This window comes from Martes martes, assembly GCF_963455335.1.
Source record: "Martes martes genome assembly, chromosome: 2".
NCBI classification, from domain to species: Eukaryota; Metazoa; Chordata; class Mammalia; order Carnivora; family Mustelidae; genus Martes; species Martes martes.
The window spans coordinates 90,496,570-90,524,340 of NC_137889.1; the positions used below are offsets into that span (position 1 = coordinate 90,496,570).

General features: G+C 38.7%; 1 protein-coding gene across 2 annotated transcripts in view; it reads right to left on the bottom strand.

The window, feature by feature from the left end:
* Positions 1 to 27,771, bottom strand: part of FAM13A (family with sequence similarity 13 member A) — a 325,186-nt gene that overhangs the window by 85,132 nt on the left and 212,283 nt on the right. Inside the window, exon 1 of one of the 2 annotated variants that reach the window (XM_080797469.1) lies at positions 13,615 to 13,869. The exons of the other annotated variant lie outside the window; for it this stretch is intronic. Within the exon in view, the coding sequence (XP_080653595.1) occupies positions 13,615 to 13,643 (29 nt within the window). The 5' untranslated portion in view covers positions 13,644 to 13,869. Of the gene's footprint in view, positions 1 to 13,614; positions 13,870 to 27,771 lie in introns of those variants that run through there. 2 annotated transcript variants of the gene reach the window in all.

Genomic DNA, 27,771 nt, shown 5'->3' on the forward strand with positions numbered 1-27,771 from the left:
CCCAAACGCACTGATTTTAAAGGCAATTTTAAGAAGAAATGGCTAAGGACAATTCTTCCAAATAGAACTGAGAAAATAAACTTTTCCACAAAATTTACATTTAGAAAAAAGTCGTCATTTCTACATTTGTACAAAATGGATATTTTACTATTGTTACAGGCCCCCAAGTATCCGTTTATAGAAGTTAGTTATTCCTGTTCCTGGATTTATGTTAATTTAATGGCATGTGCAATGATATTAAATTAGTCATAATTTTTGGCCTAAATTTTAAATTGAGAATTCTGACTCATTTTTAATTTTTTAAAATAAGCACAAATACTATGAATGAAAAAGCGAGTGCATGTCATGAAATTAAGTCAATGACAAACTCTACTAACTTGGAATACATTCAATTTCCTACTTGGTTACTAGTATAAACCCCAGGTTTTAATTATTTCCTGTTTGCTAACTCTGAATAATGACCAAGTTTAAGCAGTCAATCAGTTTATCTTTTTTTTTTTTCCTCTCTTTTTTTAAAATTTGAACATACACTGAGAGATTTGGGCAGGCAGTTTGTGCATGCCAGGCAATCATAATCAGGAGCTCAACGTCTTCAGACATGTGGTCATATATGCTCTCAAAACAATGGCCTCTGGGAAGAGCATTTATCAAATAGACCCAAGTAACAGTCCAAATCTAGGAAACTACAATTGAGAAGGGCAGTAACAGATACAATGTTTTTAGTGGGATCCTAACAGAATTTATTTATAGGGCTTAATACTGGCAAATGCATAGAAATGAATCACACCTAGACTTAGTTTCTTCATGAGCTGCACTAATTTCTAACAGGAAGGCACGGGATACAATGTTTATCAATTTAATTACACAGCAAGCTAATGAATATCACAAAATGTGTAGCACTTTCTATGTCTGAGAAAAAACAGATACTGTTGGGAGAATCCTAAGAGTGTGGTATTCAGAAGGGACCTTCCACAGCTGGATCAAATCACCATTCCATTCAATTCCCTTTTGAACTGTTCTGATAAATGTTCCAATGAGTCCAACATTCTAATTGGTCATTGTGGCTGGCTACCAGAAAAAGAAAAAAAATGAACATCATCTGCATATTTAGTTACACAGTTTGAATTTTCAAGTGATTTGAGCTAGAAGAAATAGTTTGCAAGTGCTCTTTGAGTACTGAGGAGAATTTAAAAAAAAGATCAGGTAAATGCTAAGGATTAGGTTCTATTCATGGAAGAAACTAGGAAAAACCATCCGTGGGGAACTAACACAAAACAAAGAGCAAAAAAGGGGAGACTAAGTGAGGGAGCAAAAGGATACAATTAAAAGTATTAAGTAAGCATTTTTTCCCCCTGGAATTCAAGGTTTTTCTTCATGTTGAGAATTTTCTTAGAGAATGATGAGGTGAGTAAAGTTAGCACATTTTCTTTCCTCCCTTCCTTTCTCTGCAAAGCCTCAAGTGCCACACTTCCTTGAGAGCTTTTAATTTATGCCCAGTCCCAGACATGAACCATGGACCACTCCAACAGGGGAGTGATGTAGCAGCCAGTGTGCTCAGAGTTTTGGTTTGGCCCCATTTAGGGATATGGAAAAGAAAAATAATCTCCCTGTTCTTCTTGGGAAACAATTGTAAATGCTTTCAGGTTGGTTTACAGCTAAGTGTTTGCAGCTATAATTCTGGGGGGTATTTCTGTAGATGTAGGATACTGTATTATAACTTTTGTTTAGTTGTATTATTTGCATGCTATGACTAAGAACACAACACTTCTCCAGTAGAAATAAAAACAAATTATTGAAGCTTCAGAGCAAATCAGTTTTCCTGACCAAAGGGTTAATGCAAAGAGCTGAAGCTGTTAATAGTCACAGGACATGAATTTTTAGCCAAAACTAAGAGCTATTATTTTTGAGGCAAAATAAACAAACAAAACAAGAAGACTTGCAAAATTGAGGACTTTTTTCTCAATAAGACAGGAAAATGTTTTTACCACTTTCTTGATTGCCTAGTGGAAATCTGGATATATTGGTTATGGGTTGAATTGTGTCCCTTCAGAAAGATATGTGGAAGCCCTAACCTTCAGTGTCTCAGCATGTGACCTGATTTAGAAAGGTCTTCACAGAGGGGATCAAATTTAAGACATCATCAGTGTGAGCACCCTTCTAAAAAGAGGAAGTTCGGACACAAACATAGACGTGCACACGGGGAGAACACTGTGTGAAGACAGAGTTGTGTCTGCACAAGCCAAGGAACTTGCAGAAGCCAGGAGGGAGGCCTGGCACAGATCTTTCTCCACAGCCTCAAGAGAGCACATGCCCCTGCCAACACACTGATTTGGGATTTCTGGCTTCCAGAACAGTGAGACAATAAATTTCTGTTGTTTTTAGCCCCTCTGTTTGCAACAGCCGCCCTAGAAAATGAATATATCTACCAAAATTTTCCCCCCTAAATTCAGAAATTAGAACCTCCCTAACAAAGGTGTCTCCATCTTACAAAAAGGTTGTCTGTGGAAATTCCTTTATAGATCTGCTATGACTGGAATTGATTTTTAACATTCACATGGGGATTTGATCTCCAGGACTGTAGTAAACTCCCATTCAAATGAACTATCTTCAATAAGTAGTCCAGATACAATATTTAAAAAAAATTTTTTAAAGACAAACTTTTGGCTATGTTTCAGTTAGAAACACATTTTACATCTTTATTCATACCCATAGAATGGATACAAAATTTATGAAATTATCCTTTTTTTGGATGGTTCCTTTTTCTTTGTTCCTTCCTTTCCTTCCTTCCTTCTTTCCTTCCTTCCTTCCCCTCTCTTGCTTTCCTTCCTTCTCTCTCTCTCTCTCTTTTTCTCTCTTCCTTCCCTTTCCCTTTCCCATCCCTTTCCTTTCCTTTTCTTTCTCTTTCTTGTAGGTTCCACGCCCAGCCTGGAGCCCAACACTGGGGACTCGAATTCAAAACCCTGAGATCAAGACCTTAGCCAAGATCAAGAGTTGGGCACTTAACCAACTGAGCCACCCAGGTGCCCTTGTTTGGATATTTTCTATTGTGTTACAGTTTACTTATGTAAAATTATATAAAATACTGGTCACAACCTGCTACATTGATTTTATGACCACTAATAGGTCATGACCCACAGCTGAAAAACACTGTTCTAAAACACTGTGTCAACTACACTTCTCTCTTGCTTGATATATATAATGCACGCTCAATGAATGTTGTTGAATTAAGATCTATGTTCCCACTGGACAGAAACAAAACACTCTTTCTCTGCCCCATTGTCAGAATCAGCTCTGGGTCAAAAAAGTACAGAACTTGTCCAGTCTGGATGGCAGATAAGCAGAGAGGAAGCGGTCCCAGATAAATCCAGTAGTGGGCACAGCAACATAGTTCTAGAAAGCCTTGGGGAAGTTGACAGAGCACCTCCAAGTCTCTTTTAAAGATTCTTTTCCTGGTTGACTCAGGAACACATAGTCTCTTTGGATTCTTCCCGATTTTATGACCGTGACATTCTTTATCAGCTTGCGTCCTGTCTTTGGAGTAAAAAAACAGACCGGGAGGGAACAAATGAACATCTCATTCTATGTCAGTCCTATCCACCTAACTACTTCCATCTCTGCATTCCCTTCTGATGAACATCATTCAGAGATTTGAAGGGATGGAGGGTGTACACAGTCAGGGAAGAGCTCCTCATCAGGGAGGGGGAGGTTCCTTTATCTTCTGTTGTGTCTTCCCTTACACTCAGAAAGTCCAGAGTGAAGCAGAACTACATGCTGACTGCCTGATGCAGCCAGGAGGCTCACATTGCAATTTGTGGGGGGGTCTTGGCTGGAGACATGTGTTGAAGTCACAGAAAGGACTCTCCTTAAAGAACTTTATTCCTATTCCCACATTTGGTCAATCACCAAATTGTGCTTATTCTACCCCCGTCCACCAAAAAACAAAAACAAAAAAACAAAACAAAACAAAACAATTCCCTGCCACCCATACCAGTTTACTGTTAATACTCTACCAGCTTCACACTCCTAACTTAAAAGCCTCTGCCACTTTCCCATTGCTTTGGGATACAAACCAAAAGTCTAAATCTGGCACACAAGGTCCCTCCTAATCTAACATACCCCTGTACACCACTCACTACACTTTTGTAAGTCCTCCTCTTTGTACGTGCTGTTCCCTCCGTCTTAAACGCTTCCTCCACCTCTCTTGGCCTGGTGAATATTTCATCTTGCAGCTCAAGTGTCATCTAATCTGGAAAGCCATCTCTGGCACCCTGGAGAGGGCGATGCTTCTTCCTCCAGGCTCTAATACACTGTTCATAGCTATAAGTGAGCAACACAACACCAGAATTCGTGAGTTCAGATGCGTGCCTCACCTCCTGAATATGTCTTTATGTTTGTACCATCTCAAGCATCCAGCAGGGTACTGGAACACTCCAGGTGCTCAGTCAATGGTGAGTAAAATTAGCATCGTCAAGACTTTGCTGAGTGCTAATGCTACTGCTTGATATATTTTGAAAACATGCACTCTTTTTTTTTTTTTAAAGATTTTATTTATTTATTTGACAGAGATCACAAGTAGGCAGAGAGGCAGGCAGAGAGGAGGGGGAAGCAGGCTCCCTGCCAAGCAGAGAGCCCGATACGGGGCTTGATCGCAGGACCCTGGGATCATGACCTGAGTCGAAGGCAGAGGCTTTAACCCACTGAGCCACCCAGGCACCCACTATTTTGAAAACATGCACTGTTTCTTATTCGTGAAATTAACTGGGCCAGCTAGGAGCATTTTCAGATATGTGCACGTTGATTATTTTAAGTTATCCTATTCCCTTCTATTCAAAACTTAGTGAAATCACAACTATGCCATGGGTTTTCTCCCATCCTTAAAAACAAGAAATTAATTTCTTTTCTTCAGCGGCACAACTGAGGTGGGAATTCTGCCACTATGCCAGTAATGTAAATGCTGTACTTTCTGTGGTGTAGAGGGAACCCAGAAACGGATGTGTTCAGGCAAGGTAATAGGGCCTTGCCACACACTCTATCTGTTTGTTCTGGCTTGAGAGCAGGAAAAGAAAATTATTTCACTTCACTGCAAACCCAAAGGTTGTTTGGGGCTTAAAGAACTTTTTGGTTTAGTCACAAAGCTATTTTCAAGGCAGCTGGAAGCTTTCATCTGTCTTTGAGATTCTTGTTCAGAAAAGTGATGTGTATCACTGATTGCCTTCAGGAGGCAATAATTTAGAATGCTATGTACAGTCATTTTCTTTATGGTAGAGTTGATATTAGTAGATGAAAAAATATTTTTAGAACATGAATAAGTAAGTTAAAATATTTCCTAATCTTTAGTTAAATAGACTTAAAAGAATATGAGGATACATGCAGGAGGAAATAAGGAAAGAGTGTTATTTTTACTAACTTAAAAAAAATTACCATTAGGGTGCCTGGATGGCTCAGTTGGTAAAGTGTCTGCCTTTGGCTCAGATCATGATCCCAGGATCCTGGGATCGACTCCTACCTCGGGCTTCCTGCTCAGCAGGGTGTCTGCTTCTCCCTCTGCCCCTGCCGCCTCCCCCTGCTAGTGCACTCTCTCTCTCAAATAAAGTCTTTAAAAAAAATTACCATTACAAAATTATTAATGGTTTGTTAATAAGTTTTTATTTAACAGATATTAATTTCCCAGAGTGTTAAGTCTGAAAGTGGATTTCTCAAGGGAGACAAAAATATGCAGAGAGCAATGCAAATTATCCTCTCATCTTTCCCCTAATGAACCCTCCCTCTGCCGGATACAAGGGCTCATTCAGCATTTTTTGAGTAGCTACCATGCATCAGAGCCAATGAGAGGTGCTGCAGATACACAGGCTAGTAAGATATGGCCTAAATCCTTACAGAATTTATAGGCCAGGGAGAGACAGAAACTTGAAATTTGATAATGACTATGAGAAAAGGATACACAGCTACTATGTGTTGAGGCCTCACCATAACAAGTCAAGGCTTTGGGCTAAGAACTTCACACACATTTTCTTAGTCGACCCTCAAAGACACCTTTGAGAGAGGTATCACTAACTGGATTTTTTTCAGATAAGCAAAACAAGTCTTAGAAAGGGTAATTCACCAGGGGGAGGCTGGAGAGCCAGGCATGGGTGGGATTCAAATCCAAGTGTGTGGAAGCCAGAGCTCCGGACCTTACACTCAAGCACCAAGCACTCTGGCAGGTTAGGTGACATGAGGGACACTGGGAATGAGTTTTGAGGGTCACGGAGGCATTACCAGGAGGAAGAGAATGGACAGGGGACTCCTTAACAAAGAGAAGACACTGTACGAAGGCAGGAGGTGGCACGCAGGGAGCTCAGCACTGTGGACGTGGCAGGTGTGTGCCAGGCAGAGGCACCCTGGAGTTTCTGCTAAGTCAAGGAACTGAAAATGAAGGAGAGTCACTGATAAAAATACTACACAGTGTATCAATGGTCTGCTCTGGCTGGCTGCTGGTTCCTAATCTCAGTTTCAGGGGCTATTTTAATCTAGACGGCGAAGTTATATTTCTTTCCATGATCATTTTGCTGACAGCAAAATACTGATGTATCACTTTAAGCTCTTTTGAAACCCTTAACTTTTTCTAGTATTTTAATTCCACCGAATATGATCTGAGTAAGGCAGTTCAGTTCTTTGTTTTTATTTCTTTTGAGTTTGACTTTTCTGATTTTTGTTCTTACAGCTGTTAAGAAGATACACGATTTCTTGACCCCAAACCTTAAAAGGTTTTTATCAAATGTATCCTGTGTCTCTGCTCTCCGCTACTCCCCAGTATTTTTCTTTCTTTGGTTAGGTATCCTAATTTCAAAAATCGACTTCTTGGGCTTTGTACTGTTTTCTCCTTCCTTCCTTCCTTCCTCCCTCCCTCCCTCTCTTCCTTTCCTTCCTTCCTGCCTGCCTTCCCCATCCCTCCCCAGCTATTTCCCGTTAACATGCCATTCTCACGCGAGAAGTAAACGCAGTTTCCACATCTGCCTAAGGATTATAATGTAGTGTCCAGATGAGGCAAATCTTTAGAGTCAGAAAGTGGATTAGTGGTTGCCTAGAGTTGGGATAGGGGGATTATAGGGAGATTGACAGTTGTTTTAGTTAGTTTGGGCTGTTCTAACAAGATGCCACAGATGCGCAGCTTGAACAATAGAAACATTTACTTCTCACAGTTCTAGAGAAGGGAAGTCTAAGATTACGGTGCCAGCATAGTCAGGTTCTGGTGAGAATTCTCCCTGGCTTGCTGGCTGCCAAGTCCTTGCTATATCCCCCCAAGGCAGGTTGGGGGGATGGGAAGGAGTGAGTACTCTGGCCCCCTTATCCCTTTATAAGGACACCAATCCTGTTATGGGAATGCCACCTCTATGACTTCATCCAAACCCAATTAGCCTCCAAAAGTCCCACCTCTAAATACCATCACACTAGAGATTAGAAATTAGAACTTCAACATGTAAATTTTTGGGGACACATTCAGCCCACAACAGGGTTTGACAGCTAAAGAACACAGGGTTTCTTTTGGGTAATGAAGATATTCTAAAATTGCTTGTAGTGATGGTTGCACAACCTTATGAGTATACCAAAAATCACTGAATTGTATACTCTATGCAGGTGAATTATATGGTTATATGAATTATATCTCAATAATACTATTATCAAAAAAGTTTAATTTCCAGTTCTTCTTAAAGAATAATCCTTTTAAAAAGTTTTATACAGTACAAACTATTTCTTGCCCATTCATTTTGATCATCACATAAATATATAATTATCATAGGAAAAAAAGCAGGACAGAAGGTTTTGAGAGTTTCAAGAAATTTGATTCCATAGTATTTTTTTTAAAGATTTATTTATTGGAGAGACAGAGAGAAAATCTCCAGCAGACTCCCTGCTGAGCATGGAGCCTGCCGTGGGGCTCCATCTCATGACCCTGAGATCATGACCTGAGCTGAAATCAAGAGTCAGGCCCTTAACTTACTGAGCCACGAGGCACCCCAATTTTAATGAAGCTTTGTAATGATACTTCCTACAAACCATTCTTCAGGTCACTTTCCAATATTCATCCAGTGAAATGGAATGTAATGCTAGAGCATCACCTTCACTGTGTTAAACAGTCTTGCATTCAAGGAATTGAAAGGCATTGCAAGTATAAAAATCAAGGAAAAAAAAAAAAACAAGAGAAAAGCAATATACTACTCTTTATGTCTGAATAGTTTTATCACTTATAAAGAGTTATTATATTCTTTAACTCTAAAATTGCCTCCATAAGTATGTCAAGCATTATCATCTCATTTTATAGACTGAAGAAAATGACCTGACCAAATTCATATGGCTAGCTAGCTCTCAGTATCTGAGTATGTTTTTATGATAGCAAGTTTACTACCCTTCCACCGCTTTCCCCCCTGCTTTGTGCTGAATACCCAACACCTCCACTTTTTCCATGGTTAGACAGGGTGATCTCCGTAGAATTTAAAAATGTTCTCATCTTAGTTCAAAATATCTTCTTTATTTGGAGTACTTAGCAAATATGTAGACTCCAGGGAAACAATAACTGTCCTATGAGAGTAGAGCCCACAGAGATCTTATTTCTTCAAATATAGACTAGATTAGTGAAGTCTAATTTTAGATACACAACCCCATAAGGGTTAAACCAGATTTGATGTGGGGCAGCTTTTAACTCCATCTTAGACTGTCTCTGTGTAGGGGGCGGGGGGGGGGGCGGTGGTGGTTTGCAGGCTGGGAGTGCTATCCAAATGTCAAGTTAGTAATAATACAGGCTTAGAGATAAATTAACTGGTGGTGTCACCACAGGCAGTAGAGGGCTCTCTAACACTACACAGAAGATACACAAGCAGGACCATCATTACCTGGGGTGTTTCCTGGTTAACTCCCACATCATCCCCATGTTACCAGTTTTCTTGTTTGCAAAAGGTTATTCTAATAACCTGTACTTAGTAAGAACAGATGAATTCCACTGATAAGAGGTTTCAGTGACGTTTTCCCCTGTTGGGTCCCTAATACATGCTAATTAACCCTGTTGCTCTGTGTCTTCTCAAAAGAGCCATTGCAATTTGAAATTATGATGGATTTCGCCATCATAGAAGAAGGAATCAGTAATATATATTGAATACCAAAATCTGATAGATGGAGTAATGAACAAGAAACTTCCATAAATGTTCTTAATCTCAGCTTCCACTTTGACAAGTAAACCAGGGAAAGAATAGTATGCTATACTATGCTATGCTATAGTATGCTATACACATGAAAGCAGATACCAATACATTAAAACCAAAGGAATCTAAATTAATCACCAGGGTTCCTAACTTCATCTTCAACATCATTTGTTGTGGATATAAATTGAGTTAGTGGCTGATGGAAAGTTAATCTAGCAAATCAAAGTACTGTTGTGAAAGTTGAGAGTTTTGTCATAGACATAAGACTTAGGGTTAAGATTTGTTTGTTAGGGGTGCCTGGGTGGCTCAGTGGGTTAAAGCCTTTGCCTTTGGCTCAGGTCATGATCCCAGGGTCCTGGGATTGAGCCCCACATCAGGCTCTCTGCTCAGCAGGGAGCCTGCTTCCTCCTCTCTCTCTGCCTACTTGTGATCTCTGTCTGTCAAATAAATAAATAAAATCTTTAAAAAGAGAAAAAGGCTCAGTGGGTTAAAGATTTGTTTCTTAGCCTACTGAAATCTTTCTATACATAAAATAGAGATTCTAACTACAGCCCACACAAAATATAAGGAAAAAAGTCCCCTGGGATATAAATCATGCAAAAAGCCTGAGGTATACGTAACCAGGAATCTGATAAAACATACTATCTCTTTAGTGACAGAAGGTGAACATAGTCACCTGAGTGAAGAAAACTTTTTTTTAAAGTAATCTCTACACCCCACGTGGAACTTGAACTCATGACCCTGAGATTAAGAGTCACATGCTCTACGGACAGTCAGCCAGGTGCTCCAAGAAAACTTATTTCAATTCTTAATTTAATATGGTTTCCCCATTTATTTTTATTATTATTTTATTTTATTTCTTTGGGGGAACTTTTTCAGATGGGAAGAATATCTATATAGTGCTAAAGTGTACTGAGTTTTATCCTTTGGTATAAGAAGTACATATAGATATTTTAGTATTTTTAAAAAGAATGGAGACAGTCTAAACAACTCAACAGATATGTAATAAGATCCCATCTTTAAGTCATTTAAAGTGAATTGTAAGAATGGAGTTCCTTACTTTACAGAGGTTCACATTCTAAACACTCAACCTCTGCAGTTTTTTCTAAAGATCATGCATTTCTAAACAGTCAACTCCATTGCTGGAGGTCTACAAATTACAATAGGTAATAAACAGATGGCAAAATACATTAAAGGGAACCAAAGTATTTGTTTTATCCTTAGCTTGCAAACACATCTGTTATTCTCATCTCAGACACAGATTAGGAGTAACAAATTTATCTTCTACATACTTTCACAATATGCTAAGAAAGGCTAAAAAGTCACCCATGGAAATTGTAAGCTAAGCAGACATTAGGGTTAAAAACATGCCCTCTAATAAGATCATACACATAGGATGTTGTCCGTGTTACCCATGTAACAGGCACATCTCTATTACTATGCTAATCATACTGCCCATTACTGCACTCACCACATGTGTTGTAATTGTCTGGTAGTATGACTGCATCTGCCCTAGCATGTGACCTCTTTGAAGCAGAGCTTGTCTCAATTACCTCAGTATCCCTGGTAGTATAAACTGTTTAATATATTTGAGAACACTGTAAGCATGCTTTGTTGTTATAGTTTTTAAAACTTTATTTATTTGAGAGAGAGAGAGAATGGGGAAGTGGGGCAAAGGGAGAGGGGGACACACACACACACACACACACACACACACACACAGAATCCAAGCAGACTCTGCATTGGGCGTGAGCCCCAAGCAAAACTCTACCTCATGACCCTGAGATCACGACCTGAGCTGAAACCAAGAGCCAGAGACCTAACCGACTGTGCCACTCCGGTGCCCATAGTATACTTTGTTCTAACAGGGAACACTAACACCTAGTAGATGAAAGCATGGATTATGAAAAAAACACTTATAAAGTCATGATATTAAAGATGTTATTTGGGGACGTTGAGTAGTATAGTGTTAGATTCTTATATATACCTGCTGTCAATGGCTTTACACAAGCTACAATCATTAACTAGAGTTTAGATAAGTGTTTCCCTGAGTGTGTGGACCATTTGTGTCAGATTTGCTTTCAGGAAGCTTGTTAAAAATGTATTTACTTTCCCTGTCACACCCAGATTCAGATTCAGTAAGTCTAGGGAAAGAGGGGAGCTTTTCCTTTAAGCTGATTTAAAAAAATTAGTTTCTCAGGTAATTCTCATGCACTTAAAGTATGAGAACCATTGGCCACTCTGCTCAGTACAAATAGGGAATGTGAATTTGACTGATACTTCAAGCTATTCTTTTACTCACCCACTTTTAATTCAGTTTCTAGCCCCTTACTGCTCTAAAACAGAACTGAGCAAAGCACTCATGCCATCAGACAGCATGCATTTCACAAGGCTCTGCAAACTACATGCTTCAGGCAGCGTTAAAAGCAGGGGCAATCGCCAACAGTCATCACTACAGACTCCCAGAAATCCTTAGCCTAAGGCACTGAACTGGGTTTGGAAGAAGCAATTACACATGGGAACAGGAAAGTTTTCTGCATAAGCATCTAAATTCACAAGAGATCCTTAAGAAAGAGAACTACACAAACCTGCTCCTTGCCTTCAGGAGGTTTATAATCAAAGGCAGGCATAGGCTGGAAGGGAAGAATGCAGGGTAATCAATCAAATGAAATTCTCAGAGCCAGAGAGCAGTGAATGCACCAATTAGCATTCTTGAATGCAAATTCAAATTATTCCTCTTACAGAGGCTTACTGATAACGACTAACAATGCAAAATAATTCTGGAGGAAATTATGCTAATTTGATTTCAGCTTTCATTAACTCTCTAAGCAATGTTTTAGTGGTACAAAGATCTATTTTCTTAAAAATATTTACCAGTTACATTATCAAGAACCTTATCACAGAGTTCAGTAATAGCCAATATTCTTCTCTAGAAAATGATTGCTTAAGACCCTTAAGACTGAAGTCATTATAAGCAAAACAAGTCCCCAGTTATAAAGCTGGAAACCAAATCAAGTCTCCAAAAAGCATACCTTAGTTTTATAGTCTGTTGGACACTTCAAGTATGTGGCCCTTTCCACTGGGTTAATAGAGAAGAATTTCAGATCTATCCATGAACCAGTGTCTGTTCCCTTGGGTTATTAATTTTTAGGAAAGGAATTCCTGGGACACCCCACCAAGTTCCCGTTGCAGCGCTCTTAACAGTACAGTGAAAGAAAAACAACCCACTGGTCTCTGTCACGGTATCCATCTGCAGGAAGCACACTGCAAATAAACACTGAATTTTTCTTGACCTTATTTTCACTGTTGAAACATGAACATTCAGTAAAATACTGGTGGCATAGGTTTTAAAATTCAACTTCATTTTTGTCTAGATTTTTTCCAGCCTTATAAACTGTAATTACCACTTGATTTTTAAGATCATTTTCACTAATAAAACCCTTTATAGTTTTCTTAAAGAAGTGTTTATATCAAATCAAATGGTACTGCATGGAAAGCGGTTAAGGTTGAAGTATAATAATATGATTGCAAAAGTAATTCTAAAAAGCATAAAACGTGACCTTGGGCAGCTCTGAGACTTCCTCTATGTCTCAGTCTTTTGATTGTGAAACTGGAGGACTGGACTCTAGTCCTCACAAAGGTGACTTCCAGCCTGACCACTCCAGGACACATCATTCACTTATTTGTTCACCAGCAGTTCGTTTCTTTGTTTGTTTTTAACAAGCCCTTTTGTTTTAATTTACCTCTCTCTACTTTAATTTACCTCTCTCTACTTTGGTATAACTCCTCCACCCTGCCCTCCACGTCCATACTACAATTATTAATGCAAAAACAGAACCCAGTGCTCAGTCATTCTTACATAGCAGTTTTTTTTTAAAAGGTGGCATTTGTGTAATAAGTCTATCTAGAATTATTTATGGGGAAATTCTGACCTTTGCATTTGTGTCCATGTATTGTAGTGTACCTACTGACAGAAAATCCCTGCTTAGATCTGGACTCCAGAAGAGTCCAGACCTACATTTTTAAAAGGTCTCTCGCCTATAGACATCCTATCAAATGAGCTGAGAGCTTGCCACAGCTTCACAACACTGCGAAGAAGCTGACTCAGTTTTTTAGTAAACCCATTCTGTACATTCTTTCGTTTCTGTTTTCTTCAGAGGTCAGAGATGTTTTCTTACATGTGTTTTCATCCAAGGAAGGAAATAACTGAACACAACATCATCAAGTGAGAAGCACAAGAAACTGGACATCAATGTCAGTAAAAGCAGCAATATAATATTCAGAGCCTTCTGGTCTCGGGAAGGACATCACGGACGAAGGGCTCACACGTTTGCAGCACGCTACTAAAAAATGCCAAGTACTGGCAAAGTTACATGGTTTCATACTACTCAGAAAATGCAGAAGACAATAAAATAAAACACACAGGAAAGAGTACTACCTTTGCAAAGGCATGATTTCACAGGCCATCCTTGCAGACGAATTTGCCCGGGACCCTCACAACTGGCTCTTGCACACCGATCTGACCGTCGGTGCAGGAAGCGGCTTCTCCCGGCGGCTGAGCGGGGCTTGGGGCGGGACGGCAGGCTGCACCTCACAGCTGGAGCTGCCACTGGCGCTGCCCTTAGCCCCCGTGCGTCCGCTCCCAGCCTCCAAACTTCTTCAAGCAATGCTATTTTATCGGCTGCCTCTCTATACTTACACTGCAGTCCACTTTGACCTTTTGTTCCAGGGAAGCAGCTGAAACCTCCAGCCAATCAGCGGGGCAGCTGCCCTGGTGCTTAAAGGCGCTGTTTCTTTAGCTCCTGCTGCCGCCCGCTCCTCCTCCTCCTCCTCCTGCTTCTCAGGGGGCTTGCCTAATTCTGGTAACTCGAAACTTTCCTCTTAGCAAATCCGCAGACAAGCTTGTCAGTCTGGGGAGAGCAACCAATAACTGTGGCCAGAGCAAAGAGTCCCGTACTTCTCAATGTTACAGAGACTGCCAAGGAGGAAATCCATTTGTCAAGGAAAGACATCGCCTATGAAACTAAAGGTTTCTGTGACAGAAGGCAAGACCTAAGCTCCATCTCCTCTCTACCTTTAAAAAAAAAAAAAAAAATCCAAACAAACCGCTGGCATTGGAAGGCACAATACTTTTCTAGAAGGAAGGCATGCTTCTAGACCCTTGCCCTACCCACATTTATTTCCTGATGTTTGTTTACCCTGCAGTGGTTACTAGTCACTGGTGACATCACCCCAGGCACGTAGCTCACACTTCTGGGGAGAATACATGTCCTAAGATTGTCCAGCTTCTCAAGGGATCAAAGCGTCTACTCCCATGGAAGTTATTTCAACTTACTATCTCTGCATTTTATCTTTATAAAAATTGAATGTGCTTTAAAAAAAAATCAACGTGTTTATTTGCATAATCATTTCCCTCTAAGAACATTAACAGCATGTTTTGGTTGGTTGCTTATTGAGGTATTTATCTAGTGTTCTATTTGTCTATCTAGCTATTTGTTTATTTTTTTACAAGTAACACCAAATCAATTTTTTCCATAAGGTCTGCTAAATGCCTGTTAATTAACTGGCCTTCCCTTGCAGTTTCTGCTTCAGTACAGAATACTGAAGTGCTATTCTGAGGAACATAATTGCTAATCCATAGATTTCATACACCGCAAGAACAACAGAAGTCCATTTTTAAAAAGATATCTTTCACATCATGAGGGCTGCAAGGAATTTATAAGAAAGCCCAGAGCATCACTTTCCGTAGACAGCCAGAGTCCATGGTGTTGAGAAACAGCAGGGGCTTAAAGGTCCAAAAGGTAGCCTCCTCCCCTGTAGTTTTTCCCAGTTTTTTCCCCACAGACCACTCATAATTCTGAATTTAGAACACAAAATCCTAGTGTGTGTCCTTTTCTTTATTATACCTGCTAATAAAAACATTTCATTGTCTGACTAAATCTACTTAACCATATTTATGAAAATGGGTTAGTCATCCTGAAATTTGTGTTCAGATATTAACATAGAATATTAATGACTAAAATCAGCCTTTTAAAACAGAAGTTGACTTAAGTTCAGAATTTACTTTAATTAAAATTAATATATTCCTTTTTTTTTGGTATTAGATTGGGAAATTCTAATTTGATTCTACAACAACTTAGTTCGGTATATTTGCTTACATTTATTTTTCAAAATGCCTTTACATCTTGCTGAACACTTTGGTAAACTGCTTGAGTTAGAAAATCATGGTTAGGGGGGCGCCTGGGTGGCTCAGGGGGTTTAAGCCTCTGCCTTCAGCTCAGGTCGTGATTCCAGGGTCCTGGGATCGAGTCCCGCATCAGGCTCTCTGCTCAAGAGGGAGCCTGCTTCCCCCTCTCTCTCTGCCTGCCTCTCTGCCTACTTGTGATCTCTCCCTCTGTCAAATAAAGAAATAAAATCTTTAAAAAAAAAAAAAAAGAAAATCATGGTTAGGGTGGCTGGGTGATGGACGTTGGGGAGGGTAGGTGCTATGGTGAGTGCTGTGAAGTGTGTAAGTCTGATGATTCACAGACCTGTACCCCTGGGGCAAAAAACACATTATGTGTAAAAAAAAAAAAAAAAGCCACGTGAACTTTTAAAAAAAAAATCATGGTTATATATCATAACATCTTCATTGATGAGGACAGTAGGTACTAGAAAATTAAGTAATTTGTTCAAATTTACATAGGAAATTAGTGGCAGGACAGAAACTGGAGTCAGAGCTTCTCAGGTCTGCTCCCGAATTCTGCCACCTCACAGTGCTTACTCTATTCTATATGTATATGAGTTTTTAAATATTTTGTCAGATACAGATAGGTTGGGAGATACAGCTGGCCATTGAACCACACAGGTTTGAACTGTGCAGGTCCACTCACACAGATTTTTTTTTTCAGATATCTTCCTATTGATTTTAACATTTTCTTTTCTCTAGCTCCCTTTATTGTAAGAATATAGCGTGTAATACATATAACCTCAAAATATGTCAGACAACTATTCAAGTTATTGGTAGGGCTTCGGGGAGTCAAAAGTTGTATATGGTGTTTCGACTGCACAGGGGTTGGTGTCCCTAACCCTCGTTGCCCAAGGGCCAACGGTAATTAAAGTTCAAATGACAGAAGTAATATTTTGTCTTTTCTGATTTTTACGAACACATCAATACTAAATGGCAAAAATAAGTTCAACAATAAAGGACCCAGCATCAGTACGGTAAATTAAACTACAATTTACATTCATTAATTAAACTGTAAACTACAATTTACATTCATTACCTACTAAAGGTGAAATACTGATGAATAGGGGTGTTCAAAATTTAACATCTGATTCCACTTATGTTTCCTGATAAATTAAGTCTACCGATCAGCATTCCTCTAACATGCCATATTACTAGTGACATGTCAATGGTTATTTTTAAAAATTACTGACTACTGTAACTCAGTAATCACATGCCTTTTCAAGTTTCATCATTTATTTATAACAATTTCTCCTCTTTGGGACTCTCGGTTTCTTCTCTGGGCATTGCTTGATGATCATTTAGGAATTTGTACCTGGACCACAGCTCTTCCTCACTACCACACCCACCAAGGACTCTCTGGATCACTGATCTACTTTGTTACTGTCCGTTGCTAACATCCTCAAAGCAGTTCCTCAGTCAGCCAGCAGGAGCACCACCCTGAACTCTACCAGTTCTAACTCCTCAAACACTGATACCCTGCCCGCATTTTCTCCACACTTAGCCCCTTCCCGTGCATCACTCAACCCCCATGATTCTGCCTCCCCCATTCCTCCTCCTCTTCCTTAGCTCTCTCTTCAGCAACAACTGTTCTTCTGCCTGCAGAGGATAACCTGCACCCAAACCAACCGGCATGCTTAAAAAAAGGCACATTCCTGGCTCTCCTCAGCATTTAGTTATTTCTAAAATGGGTTCACTAGCTTCCTTGGCATCTTTACCCTTTCTAAATCCTGCCAGCTGGGTTTTCTACTGCCAGACTGCTAAACATTGCAAAAGAAAGTCACATAACCCTGGCAACTAGTGGTACTAAAAATTCATGCTATTTAACCTCGGCATGAACCTCAATTCTGTGTGGCAACTTTTTAGTTATCTTAAATGATTTTTCACTGCATTCCCATAGACACTGCTGCAGATCTTCAGCGCCACATACCTGAAGCTCTCTAGTCACTCATTACCTCTCCTCCAAAATTTATTCAGAAAGCCAACATCATCAAATATGAGTGAGTGAGTACCTTTGGTCTTTGGTCTTTTTTGTTACACTTAACAGTTTAAATGCACCCCTGCTCCCCATATATACACATCATACACACGTCTTCTTCTATTTGACTTTTTTTTCTTTTTTCTATTTGACTTCTATGTGACTTTTTCCTAGTCTAGGAGAAAAGGTCTCACTCACAGGATGCCAATTTCTTATCTACCTTTTGGATCTCATCATTTTCTCCTTTCTCTGGAAGAAGCCTGATCTCTCCTAGATCTTAACTCAGCCCCCCTTCCAATAGGCCCCCAAGTAGGTGTCCCCCAGCCTTAAAAAGTTTTCCTCAGCGGCCCTGCTCTCTGGTGCTAGTGCTGTTTCCCCCTCTTTCCCACTGACAGACTTTCCCTGAAGCCTACCTCTGCTGTGCCCAGTTCCGCATATATTACTGACTTCCCGCCCCATGCTGACAGACTTGAGACTTCATCACTTTTCTGAAACTGCTTTAAGGCCACGGGAGCTCTTTTGACTATGAAATCTCAATGCCTTTTCTTGAAGCCCTTTCTACTCTTTTTTTAAAAAGATTTTATTTATTTATTTGAGAGAAAGAGAGCATGAGAGCGAGCACAAGCAGGGTGAAGGGCAGAGGGAGAAGAGGGAGTCCTGGCTGAGCAGGGAGACTGATGTGGGACTCAATCCCGTGAGCCGAAGGCAGACGCTTAACTGACTGAGCCACCCAGCTGCCCCCTTTTCTACTCTTAACTTTTCAGAAACACCCACTCTTGGTTTTCTGAGTCTTTGGCTCCCTGCCCTGTCATCTTTTCTGGGAATTCCCCAAATGTCCCTGATGATTCCATCCTTTTATTTCATTTGTGTTTCTTTCTCTCTTACCAACCCTCCCTGCCCTGCCTTCCAGCCCAGCACCATTCAGTACAGATATTTTATTAGGGCTTAATAAGCTGTGCTCTGGAATGAGGCTCCTGGAGAGTGTATCCTGACTCTATGACAGACGAGCAGTGTAAACTTGGGCGGGCTGTATATTTAGCTCTAAAGTTGCTCTGAGGAATAAATGAGATCATGTATGTAAAACAAAAAGAATAGTACCTGGCAAATAATAAGCACTAAATCATTATTAGTATTATTACCCTAATCAACACTTTGAAACCCTCCCATTATATGACCCTCACCTTTCTCCTCCTCCTGGCCCCTCTTGTTAATGATGTTGTTATTCTCTTTATGAATCAGATTCAAAGTGTGAGTCATCTTTCCTTCTCCTCCCTTGCGTCTCCTTAAGCAAAGCTGTTGACTGGCTTGTCTCTTTAATCAGCTGGCCTTGGTCATCTGCAGTAGGATGATGGTCCTTCTGCCTCCACTCAAACTACCTCCAGTGCATGCATTTCACTATCAGAGTGAGTTTCCTACTGTGACTGTGATCTGCTCACTTGTCACTCACCCTTCTGCTCAAAATCTTCATTAGCTCCCACCACCTCTTCAATGAACCCCCATTATTTAAGATGATGATTAAGACTCTCCACCAATTAACCCCAACTAACTCCTCCAGTTCAGCTGCTTATATTTCCTAAAGAAATCACTCCAGACAAACCTGGAGACTATTTTTGAATCTGCTCTAAACTTTTCTACCCCAAACATGAACATTCGTTCATGCTTTTCCTTCTGTCTGGAGTATTTCACCATTCCACTTTCTCCTGGCAAAATTCTATGTATATGTCAGTCAGGTTTAGGACGGTTAGAAGAAATCTCTTTCCCCTTTTAAGTCCTATAGCCCTTTGCATCCCTAATGATATTTATCTTTTCACTCCCCCCAACAGTTTTATTATTATTTGAATCTCTGTATTACTTCCCTATTGTAACATAAGATCTCTAGGATGAGAACTCCATCTTCCTGTAGCAACTGCACAGAACAGACAGTAAGTATTGAATGAATTCATTGATAGGTCAAACACTCTTTTAGAAAACAGAAGCGTAGCTCCTTTGATTAGATTTTAATTTATCAAGCAATATTTCCATCTACTTTTTAACATATCCCATTGTAGACCTACACTTAAGATAAAGCAGATACCTCACCCAGGTTCAGGTAAAGAATGATAACCAGTAACTGATGAAAGAAATAAATCACTGACTTATACAGTGATGTGCAAATAGAGATGACAAAGTAAGACTGTAAGATTCTATCCAAAACTTTTGAAAGTTTTTAAGCATTTTACATTATGCAGTTTCTCCTGGATTGTCTATTTCCTTTACTACACTTCAGCTGGCTTGTAGACCTCTAATTTTCTTACATAATTTCTTCATCAGATTCCAAGTGTTTGGTAATACATGTGTTTGCCCTTGTGCTATCAAGAGCAAACACTGCTCCAAAAATGATGTGGCTTCAGTTGTTTCAATTTCAACATCAGTTTGAAGCAATCCAAGAGCCAAGAACATTTCTTGGTCATATCAGTTTGCTTTCATATATTGTTTTAAAATCAGACTGATTTATTTCCTCAAACAAAAGGACATATTAAGACAAATTCCTTCTTACAAGTTTTGTAACAAGGTGCTAATTCTTAGGCAAAGTTTCTTCCTCATATTTTTATCCATCTTTGTAAAATGCACTAAGGAGAAATAGCTTTCACAAGACAGTGACACAGGACTTATAAATGGTAATCCCTATGGGGGCGCCTGGGTGGCTCAGTGGGTTAAAGCCTCTGCCTTTGGCTCAAGTCATGATCCCAGGGTCCTGGGATCAAGCCCCACATCGGGCTCTCTTCTCCATGGAGAGCCTGCTTTCTCCTCTCTCTCTGCCTACTTGTGATCTCTGTCTGTCAAATAAATAAATAAAATCTTTAAAAAAAAAAAAAATGGTAATCCCTAAAGCTGATAGGAGTTTTTCATAATCATGAAGCCGGTATTTTTAGGGTACATATAATTTCGATATTCTGGTACTGCTGCACAGGGTCCTGATTAAACTTGCTCTCTGGCAATCTCTGTTAGAACACTAGCGAATTCCAGAGCTCAAGAGAACATCATCCTCAACCAACAACAATAAATGTCAAAAAAAAGGGGGTGGGGAGGAGCTACAGAGGTGGTATATATGTAAGGCAACTATCATTTCTTAAGAATCTGTGCTGTGCTCATTTTAATAGATGTGGAAAGGAAGAAGTTAATTAACTCGAACACTCAGCTAGTAAATGGCTCACATGAAGTCAGCATCTGAACGCCGTATTTCCACTACATAATAGCTCTTACAGATAATAAAGTATTACAAATACCTATTGATATTACATATTATCAATAAGCTCCAAGAAATAAAGAATTCTTTTTTTTCTTTCGGTCTGAGGCTTATATTTAGATGAGTCAGTGTGTGTGTGTGTGTGTGTGTGTGTGTGTGTGTGTGTATTATAATATCTTATAATGTTTGTTTGAACCAAAGACACACACTGGATGAGAACAAGCCTCTTCTGCTATACTGAGTCAGCACTGTGTGTGTGTGTGTGTGTGTGTGTGTGTGTGTGTGTAGTGGTAGCAGCCAGCTGTAGCTGCAATGTGGGAAGGAAGTGATTGGGCTGTTGAGGGAAAGAGGAAGACAGAAAAAGATGGAAAAAATGAAGCTTTAAGTGGCATTCTTAAGTGTATTCCTCTTATTAAGAAATTAATATACGAAAATGACAGATGGGCTGTCAGTTGTTTTTATGTAAAAAAAACTACAGTGTTTAAGAATAATCATTAAATCCTTATAGAAGATTTATTTTGGAAATCAAAACTGACACTCAGAATAGGCTCAAGCTAAGTGGAACAGGGAAATTTCTACTTAGGTGAACTATTTCCTTCAGTAACAACAGAAATCAACCTGCCTGCATTACTTAAGGCTAAAATAAAAAAAGTTAAGAAAATCAACATAATTATTTTCTCATTTATTAGACTTATCTATAGAAGAAGATTGTTGAAAAAAATCCCATGGGGATAGAAATTATATAGTTGGTTTTCCAAAGACACCTCTTTAATTCTAATGATGGATCTTGCTTGTGTGCTGGCTTACGTCACTAAATATATTTGACCAGCTTTGCTGGACCTCAGATGGCTAGAGGGTTCATTTATTCAGGTGCTAAAATCCTACAGGGTGGCAGGGAGGGAGTAGCAAGAACACTGTTTTAGCAATGAGGCAGGGTTTCCAGGCCTCCACACCTGGAGATATACTACTCAGGCTGCCCTTCTTCACCCCCCTGGCAGCTTTGATTTTACTAACTGGCTCCAACATTCCCAATATAGAAAATAAGATTTAGAACATTCCCCAGGAAGACTGAGTAATGATTTCAAATGGAAAGACGAGTGTTTCTATTTCATGGTACATGAACACACAGTTCTATAGAAATTCATACGGAAGCTTTCTCTATTTTTTTCTTTACAGAAGTGAATTTCTTGTAACAACTGAGGGACTGAAATTTCTCCATAAAAAGTGGCTAAAAATAAACTCTTTGAGACAACTTACATAATTGTTCCCCAACTTTCTGGGACAGAGAAAAATCCACATTTTTGCCAGATGGAATCTCAGTGAGTGACGACTGCCAATAAATAAGCGCTCAAGCACATTTTCCTGGAATGGGACTCCGTGGGCATGACTTTCTCCAAATGTCCCTTGGGAGTCCAGATAATAGTGTTTCTGTTCTTCTAAAATAAGTCATGTCCCACACAACAGCTGCTACCACACCTGAGATCAGCCGCCTTAAATTGTCCCAGTGAACTTTCACCCTGTTAAATGATATTTCCTGGCAGAGGAGAAACAGGTTTCAGCAGAGGTTCCTTAGAGAAATGTCAAAGTTGTTCAGTGTGATATGGTAACCGACGGTCTAATTCTGTAGCCATATGTCATAAAATAAACCTCATACTTCCAAGACTTGAAACACTGAGCACAAGCACAGAATCTATGAATGTCAACACACTGGCTGGTCATATTTATTTATTTACTCCAGCACAAAGCATTGTGCTTCTCTTTGAAGCAACCAAATAAATAAATACGTGAAAATATATTTAAAAACAAAGTAAGAGGAAGTAGTGATTATTTGTGTTACCAAGAATAGGTCACATTAAAAAAAAAAAGGATCACAATCGCGGTGCCTTAAAGTGTCAACATCCCTACTGCATTTTAAATGATCTGATTTTTTAAAAGTGCTTTTAAATTTAATGTTTCAGAGAACTGGGCCCATTGCATTCATTGTGTATGTGCTATATCTTCTCTATCTAGTGCTATTCACATATAGAACATTATTAGAATTCACAGTGAAACAAAAAAACTTTTTTCCTCATTGAATTTTAGTGAGGAGATACATAAATTGAAAAAAAATTCAAATAAATCAGGAAATAAACTGGATGTATAATAACTAAATAAAGCTAATAAAACCAATGATTCCCTCCATAGGCAATGCAATTGATTCACTATTCAAAGAGATATAGAAAATGCCTTCAAAACCAAATTATAATTCCACAGTGACTTTCTAGAATATTACTTCAGGAAGACAACTCTAAAACATAAATCAATCCAACTTTTAAAATCTAGAAACAGCTTAGTAAGATACTTTTAAACAAATATGAGTACCTCTGGAAATAATATCATCCTAGATTTTAAATCACTCTATAAGAAACAGATAAATAGTAGAGAATTTGGCCAAACCAAGTAATAATTGAATGTATTCTTTGTCATTGAGTGTAAATGAGATAATATTACCTCTTTCTTTCTTTTCTGTCCATTAGTCCATGACTGATGCCAGTTCTTTTTCATGCTCCCCGACCCCCCCCATTTAAAGTTGTATTACTTAATCTCTGAATTATAGTGTTTTCTTAATAGGTTTTGCTGAGTTTAGTCTTCTCTACCCTCAATCCAGATCGTACAGATTTAATATTCCTAAAACACTGCTCTAAACATGTCAGAAAGCTCTGAAAGTTTGTCATAGCTTACAAAGTAAAATCCAAATTCTATACACACCACCCTATCCCTCTGTTTTCACACTCATGACCTTTCTCTCCTTCACTGGAACTGGGGGTCCAGGCAAGCTGAACTGTCCTCGCCTGCTGTCATGTCTGCTTTCCTGCAGTTTCTATTTGAGGCATTTCTCCTAGCCAGGAATCCCCTCCTGGCCACATACCCACTGAACCAAAGCTCAGCCTGCCTGGGTTTCTCATATGCTGCCCCATCTGATTCCTCCATTCAGGGGATTTTATCTTGAATGAGTGAAGCCATAATTGCCAAGTCCAAAAGAAGTTCTCACTCTACATAATTTCTCTAAAATATGACAATTACTACTTTCTCCTTGTATACATTCCACTTCTCTTTATATATAACATATACAATTATATACAAAGATGGGACAATGTGAAGGTACTTAATGTTATTATACTCTATACTTAAAAATGGCAGACATGGTAAATTTTATATATATTTTACCACAATAAAAAATATTGGATAATGTACTACATATTATTTTATAGCTCATTTTATATAATAATCAGTAATATATTTCTAATCCTCAAAAATATTTTCTATGCTTGTCTTATCAGATTTTTATCCATGACAATGATATTTTTAATCATTTGGTTCAAGTAGTGACTACCAGATTTCTCCACTGTAAAAGGAGAAACATTATCTGTGAGATGATCATTTGAGACTGTGAAAGTTTAGACTCCAGATATATTGTGAGCATCTATTTTGAAGGCAGAGATAACAGGACTTGCTGATGGATTGGTTGAGAAAGGGTAGAGAAATCTCAGATTTTTGGCTTGAGTAACTGGGTGAATAGTGGCACAATTTATTGGGATGTGGAAAAACTTGGGTAGAAATGGGACTGCCTTTTCTTAGATGGAAGTGTGAATTGGGAGGCCTGTTTTATAAACACTAAGTGTGAGATATTTATTAAATATTTGAGTGGACTTATCAGGAAGCCAATAGGCAGGACTAGCCTTATGGGTACATGAAATATGTAGTCTCTTGGGGCCCCATACTGGGTTTAATGCTCTGGTGTTGTTGTCTTCAAATTTTTGATAATTTTTAACAAGAGGCTCTGCCTTTTCACTTTAGGTGGGGGGGCACCCCAAAATTTAGTAGGTGGTAGCACCAATTGGATATATCAATTGGGAGTATGATGGAGAGGCTGGAGGAAAACTAACCTTTGCAAGGTCTGGAAACAGTCTGCAAAAGAAGACAGATTTTGCAAATGAGACTAAAAAAGGGTATCCAAGAAGACTAGAGGGGAAAGAGGAGAGTGTGGTATTGCAGAAGCAGTGTGAAGAAAGTTCTTTGTAGGGGAATAATGAGTTGGGTCAAATGTGGCTGAGCTAGAGTAAGGTGAGAACAGTAGACTGATCTCTGGATTTGGAAGGATGGAGACTATTGGTGTCCTTACTAGGAACCCTTTCAGTGTTGTGTGGGTTGAAGAACAGGAGGAATGGATATTAAGAGAGCAAATATGTATACTCCTTTATCGGAGATTTGCTCTAAAGGAGAAGAGAGATACTGTTTCTGGAGAAGTGTTAAAAAAGTGTTGTGAGTTATTACAACATGTTTTTAGCCAATGGAAAAGATCTAGAAGAAAGAAATTGATGTCAGAGAAGGGAGGTGATTATTTGAATAGAGTCCTTAGGTCAATGAAAGGGAATGGGATTCAGAGTACAAGCATAAGGGTTGATCCCAGAGAGGTGCAAGTTTAGTTCATCCACTGTAATAGGAGAGAAGGCAGAGTATAAGGGTATAGATATGAATACCTTTGCAGATTTGGGAGGTAGAAGGGTAACATCAGTTTTCTGCGATTGTTGTGTGAAATAAGATAAAACCTTTGGATTGTGCTATAATATTTTATAGATCTAAGCCATGTCCATTTCTCTATTGAACTGAGGTTCACGTTTTCAGAAAACAAAGGCATTGGTGAAAGAAGAGAAGAACTAGGATGTTAACTTAATTTTATTTTTGTTTTTCTAAAATCTGGCTCAGATTTTTGATAAGGGGACCAAAAAGATAATTCCATGGGAAAAGAATAGTCTTTTTAGCAAATGGTACTGGGACAACTGGATATCCACATGCCAAAGAATGAAGTTGGACTGATGCCTCACACCACATATAAAAATTAACTCAAAATGTACCATATACTTAATTGTAAGAGCAGAACTATAAAACTCTGAGAAGAAAACATAAACATAAATCTTTGTGACTTTGGATTAAGCAATGGTTTCTTAGATTAGACATCAAAATCATAAACTAGAGAAAAAATAGATTATTTGAACTTGATCAAAATTAAAAACTTCTGTGCTTCAGGGAACATTATCAAAAAAGTGAAAATACAACCCTCAGAATATGAGAAAATATCTGAAAAATTGCGTATTTGACAACAGACAGTATCCAGGATACATAACTAACTCTCCCAGCAGGTAAAAAGACAACCTGATTTTAAAAATGGGCTATTTGAATTGCCATTTCTCCAAAGAAGATATACAAATGGCAAATAAACATATGAAAAGATGTTCCTCATTATTCCTTAGGGAAATGCAAACCAAAACCACAATATTCCTACACTCACAGGAATGGTTGTAATAAAATAGACACTAACAAGTGGTGACAGAGATGTGGAGAAACTGGAAATACTATACACTGTCAGTTGGAATGCAAAATGAAGCAGCCACTTTGAGAAGTAGTTTATGGGTTCTTGAAAAAGTTAAACACAGGTTACTGTATGAACCAGCAATGCCACCCCAGCCATGTACATGAGAGAACCGAAAATATGTGTTCATAGAAAGACTTGTACACAAATGTTCATACTAGCATTATTCATAATAGCCCCAAAGTCCAAGCAACCCAAACGTCCCTCAACTGATGAATAAATAAAATGTGGTGTCCGTTATTCAACAGAATTTTATTCAGCCTCAAAAAGTCATGAAATACTGACACGTAATATGGATGAACCTTCAAAGAATGTCCTAAGTGAAAGAAGGAGAGGCAAAGGACACATGTTGTATGACTGCATTTATATGCAGTGGCCAAGAGTTGGAGCTTCATAGAGATGAGAGGCCACTGACCGTTCATGAAAAGGAACAAGGGCACTCCAGGTAAAAGGAATGATGTTAGCAAAGATGCAGAGGTGTGAAACTACTATGGCATTCTTGAAATAATGTGGTTGCAATGAAGCCTGAGCATAGGATAAAGAACTGTGGTAGAGTAAGTAAGGAAGTAGATTGAGCCAGATTTTTAAAGAACCTGAATTCCTCGAAATTTATTCAGTGAGAAGTCCTCTTGGCTTTTATAGCACCTCTCTTATGCCACTTCTCAACCTCTTACATTATTTATTTTTGTTAACCGTGGATGAATTAGCCTCACTTAATAGACTGGGAGACCCCTAAAGATTAGAGAGCATGCCTTAGTCCTCTCTGGTTTTACAGGGCCCATTGCAAATTGTGTGATACAGAGAATGTGCCCACTAGGAGTCTGTTGACTTTGAATTACTAAAATAAATTTAGTTAAGGCCACAGCAGTCCACATATACTTTGGTGACTTATAGGCTACCAAAAATTATCTGCATGTATGAAAATAAATTTCCTTATTGTTAATACCATCTCTTTCATAAACCACTCATACTACAAACAAACTACATTTTGGTTAATTGAACACAATAAAAAATAAATAAACAAAACAAAAAACCAAAAAATAAACCTTACTAAAAACACAGTTAACAAATTTGTATGTTTTATGTATTCTTATACATAATACTGTATTCTTATAATAAAGTAAGCTAAAGAAAATGTTAAGAAAATCATGAGAAGATTTTAAAAAAAGAACTTTGAAAAAAACCTTTTTAAATTGAAGTTTGGATCCCAGTGAAATGTCACAATTTGAACAGTCAGAGCAATTGTACTAGAGTAGCAGATTTTGGTGAATGGGTAGAGAATTATTTGTTCTTTAATAATCAAAATACTTAGAGAAATATCAGAAGCTTTCATTTTAAACCACAAGAATAAAAGGAGATTAAAGTTAAACAGTGGAAAATATTTTTAGTAGATATTCAGCTTATATGAAAAAGTTCATCTGAGAAAACCTTGGAATATTTATTGTGGGAGCTGGCGGTGGTTAAGAATGGATTAAAAAACTATCTGTAAAGATAGAGATGTTTTTCTAACCCACTCCAGGGCGTTGGGGCCTTTTACAAACCTACTTTTCTATAAACCTTCATTAGTAAGACCAAAGAGTGGGAATGCTCTGTCAGGGCACTATGTGGGGAAGTTTACCACTGTGCTTTTCACAAGGTGGTTTCAAACTCTCCCTTCCCTACATGGGATCTACTCCAGTAAAGCCTACAAGGTCAGCAAAAACAGTTATAATATTTGGTAATTTTTCAAACAGTATGGTTAGGAATATTGTAGCT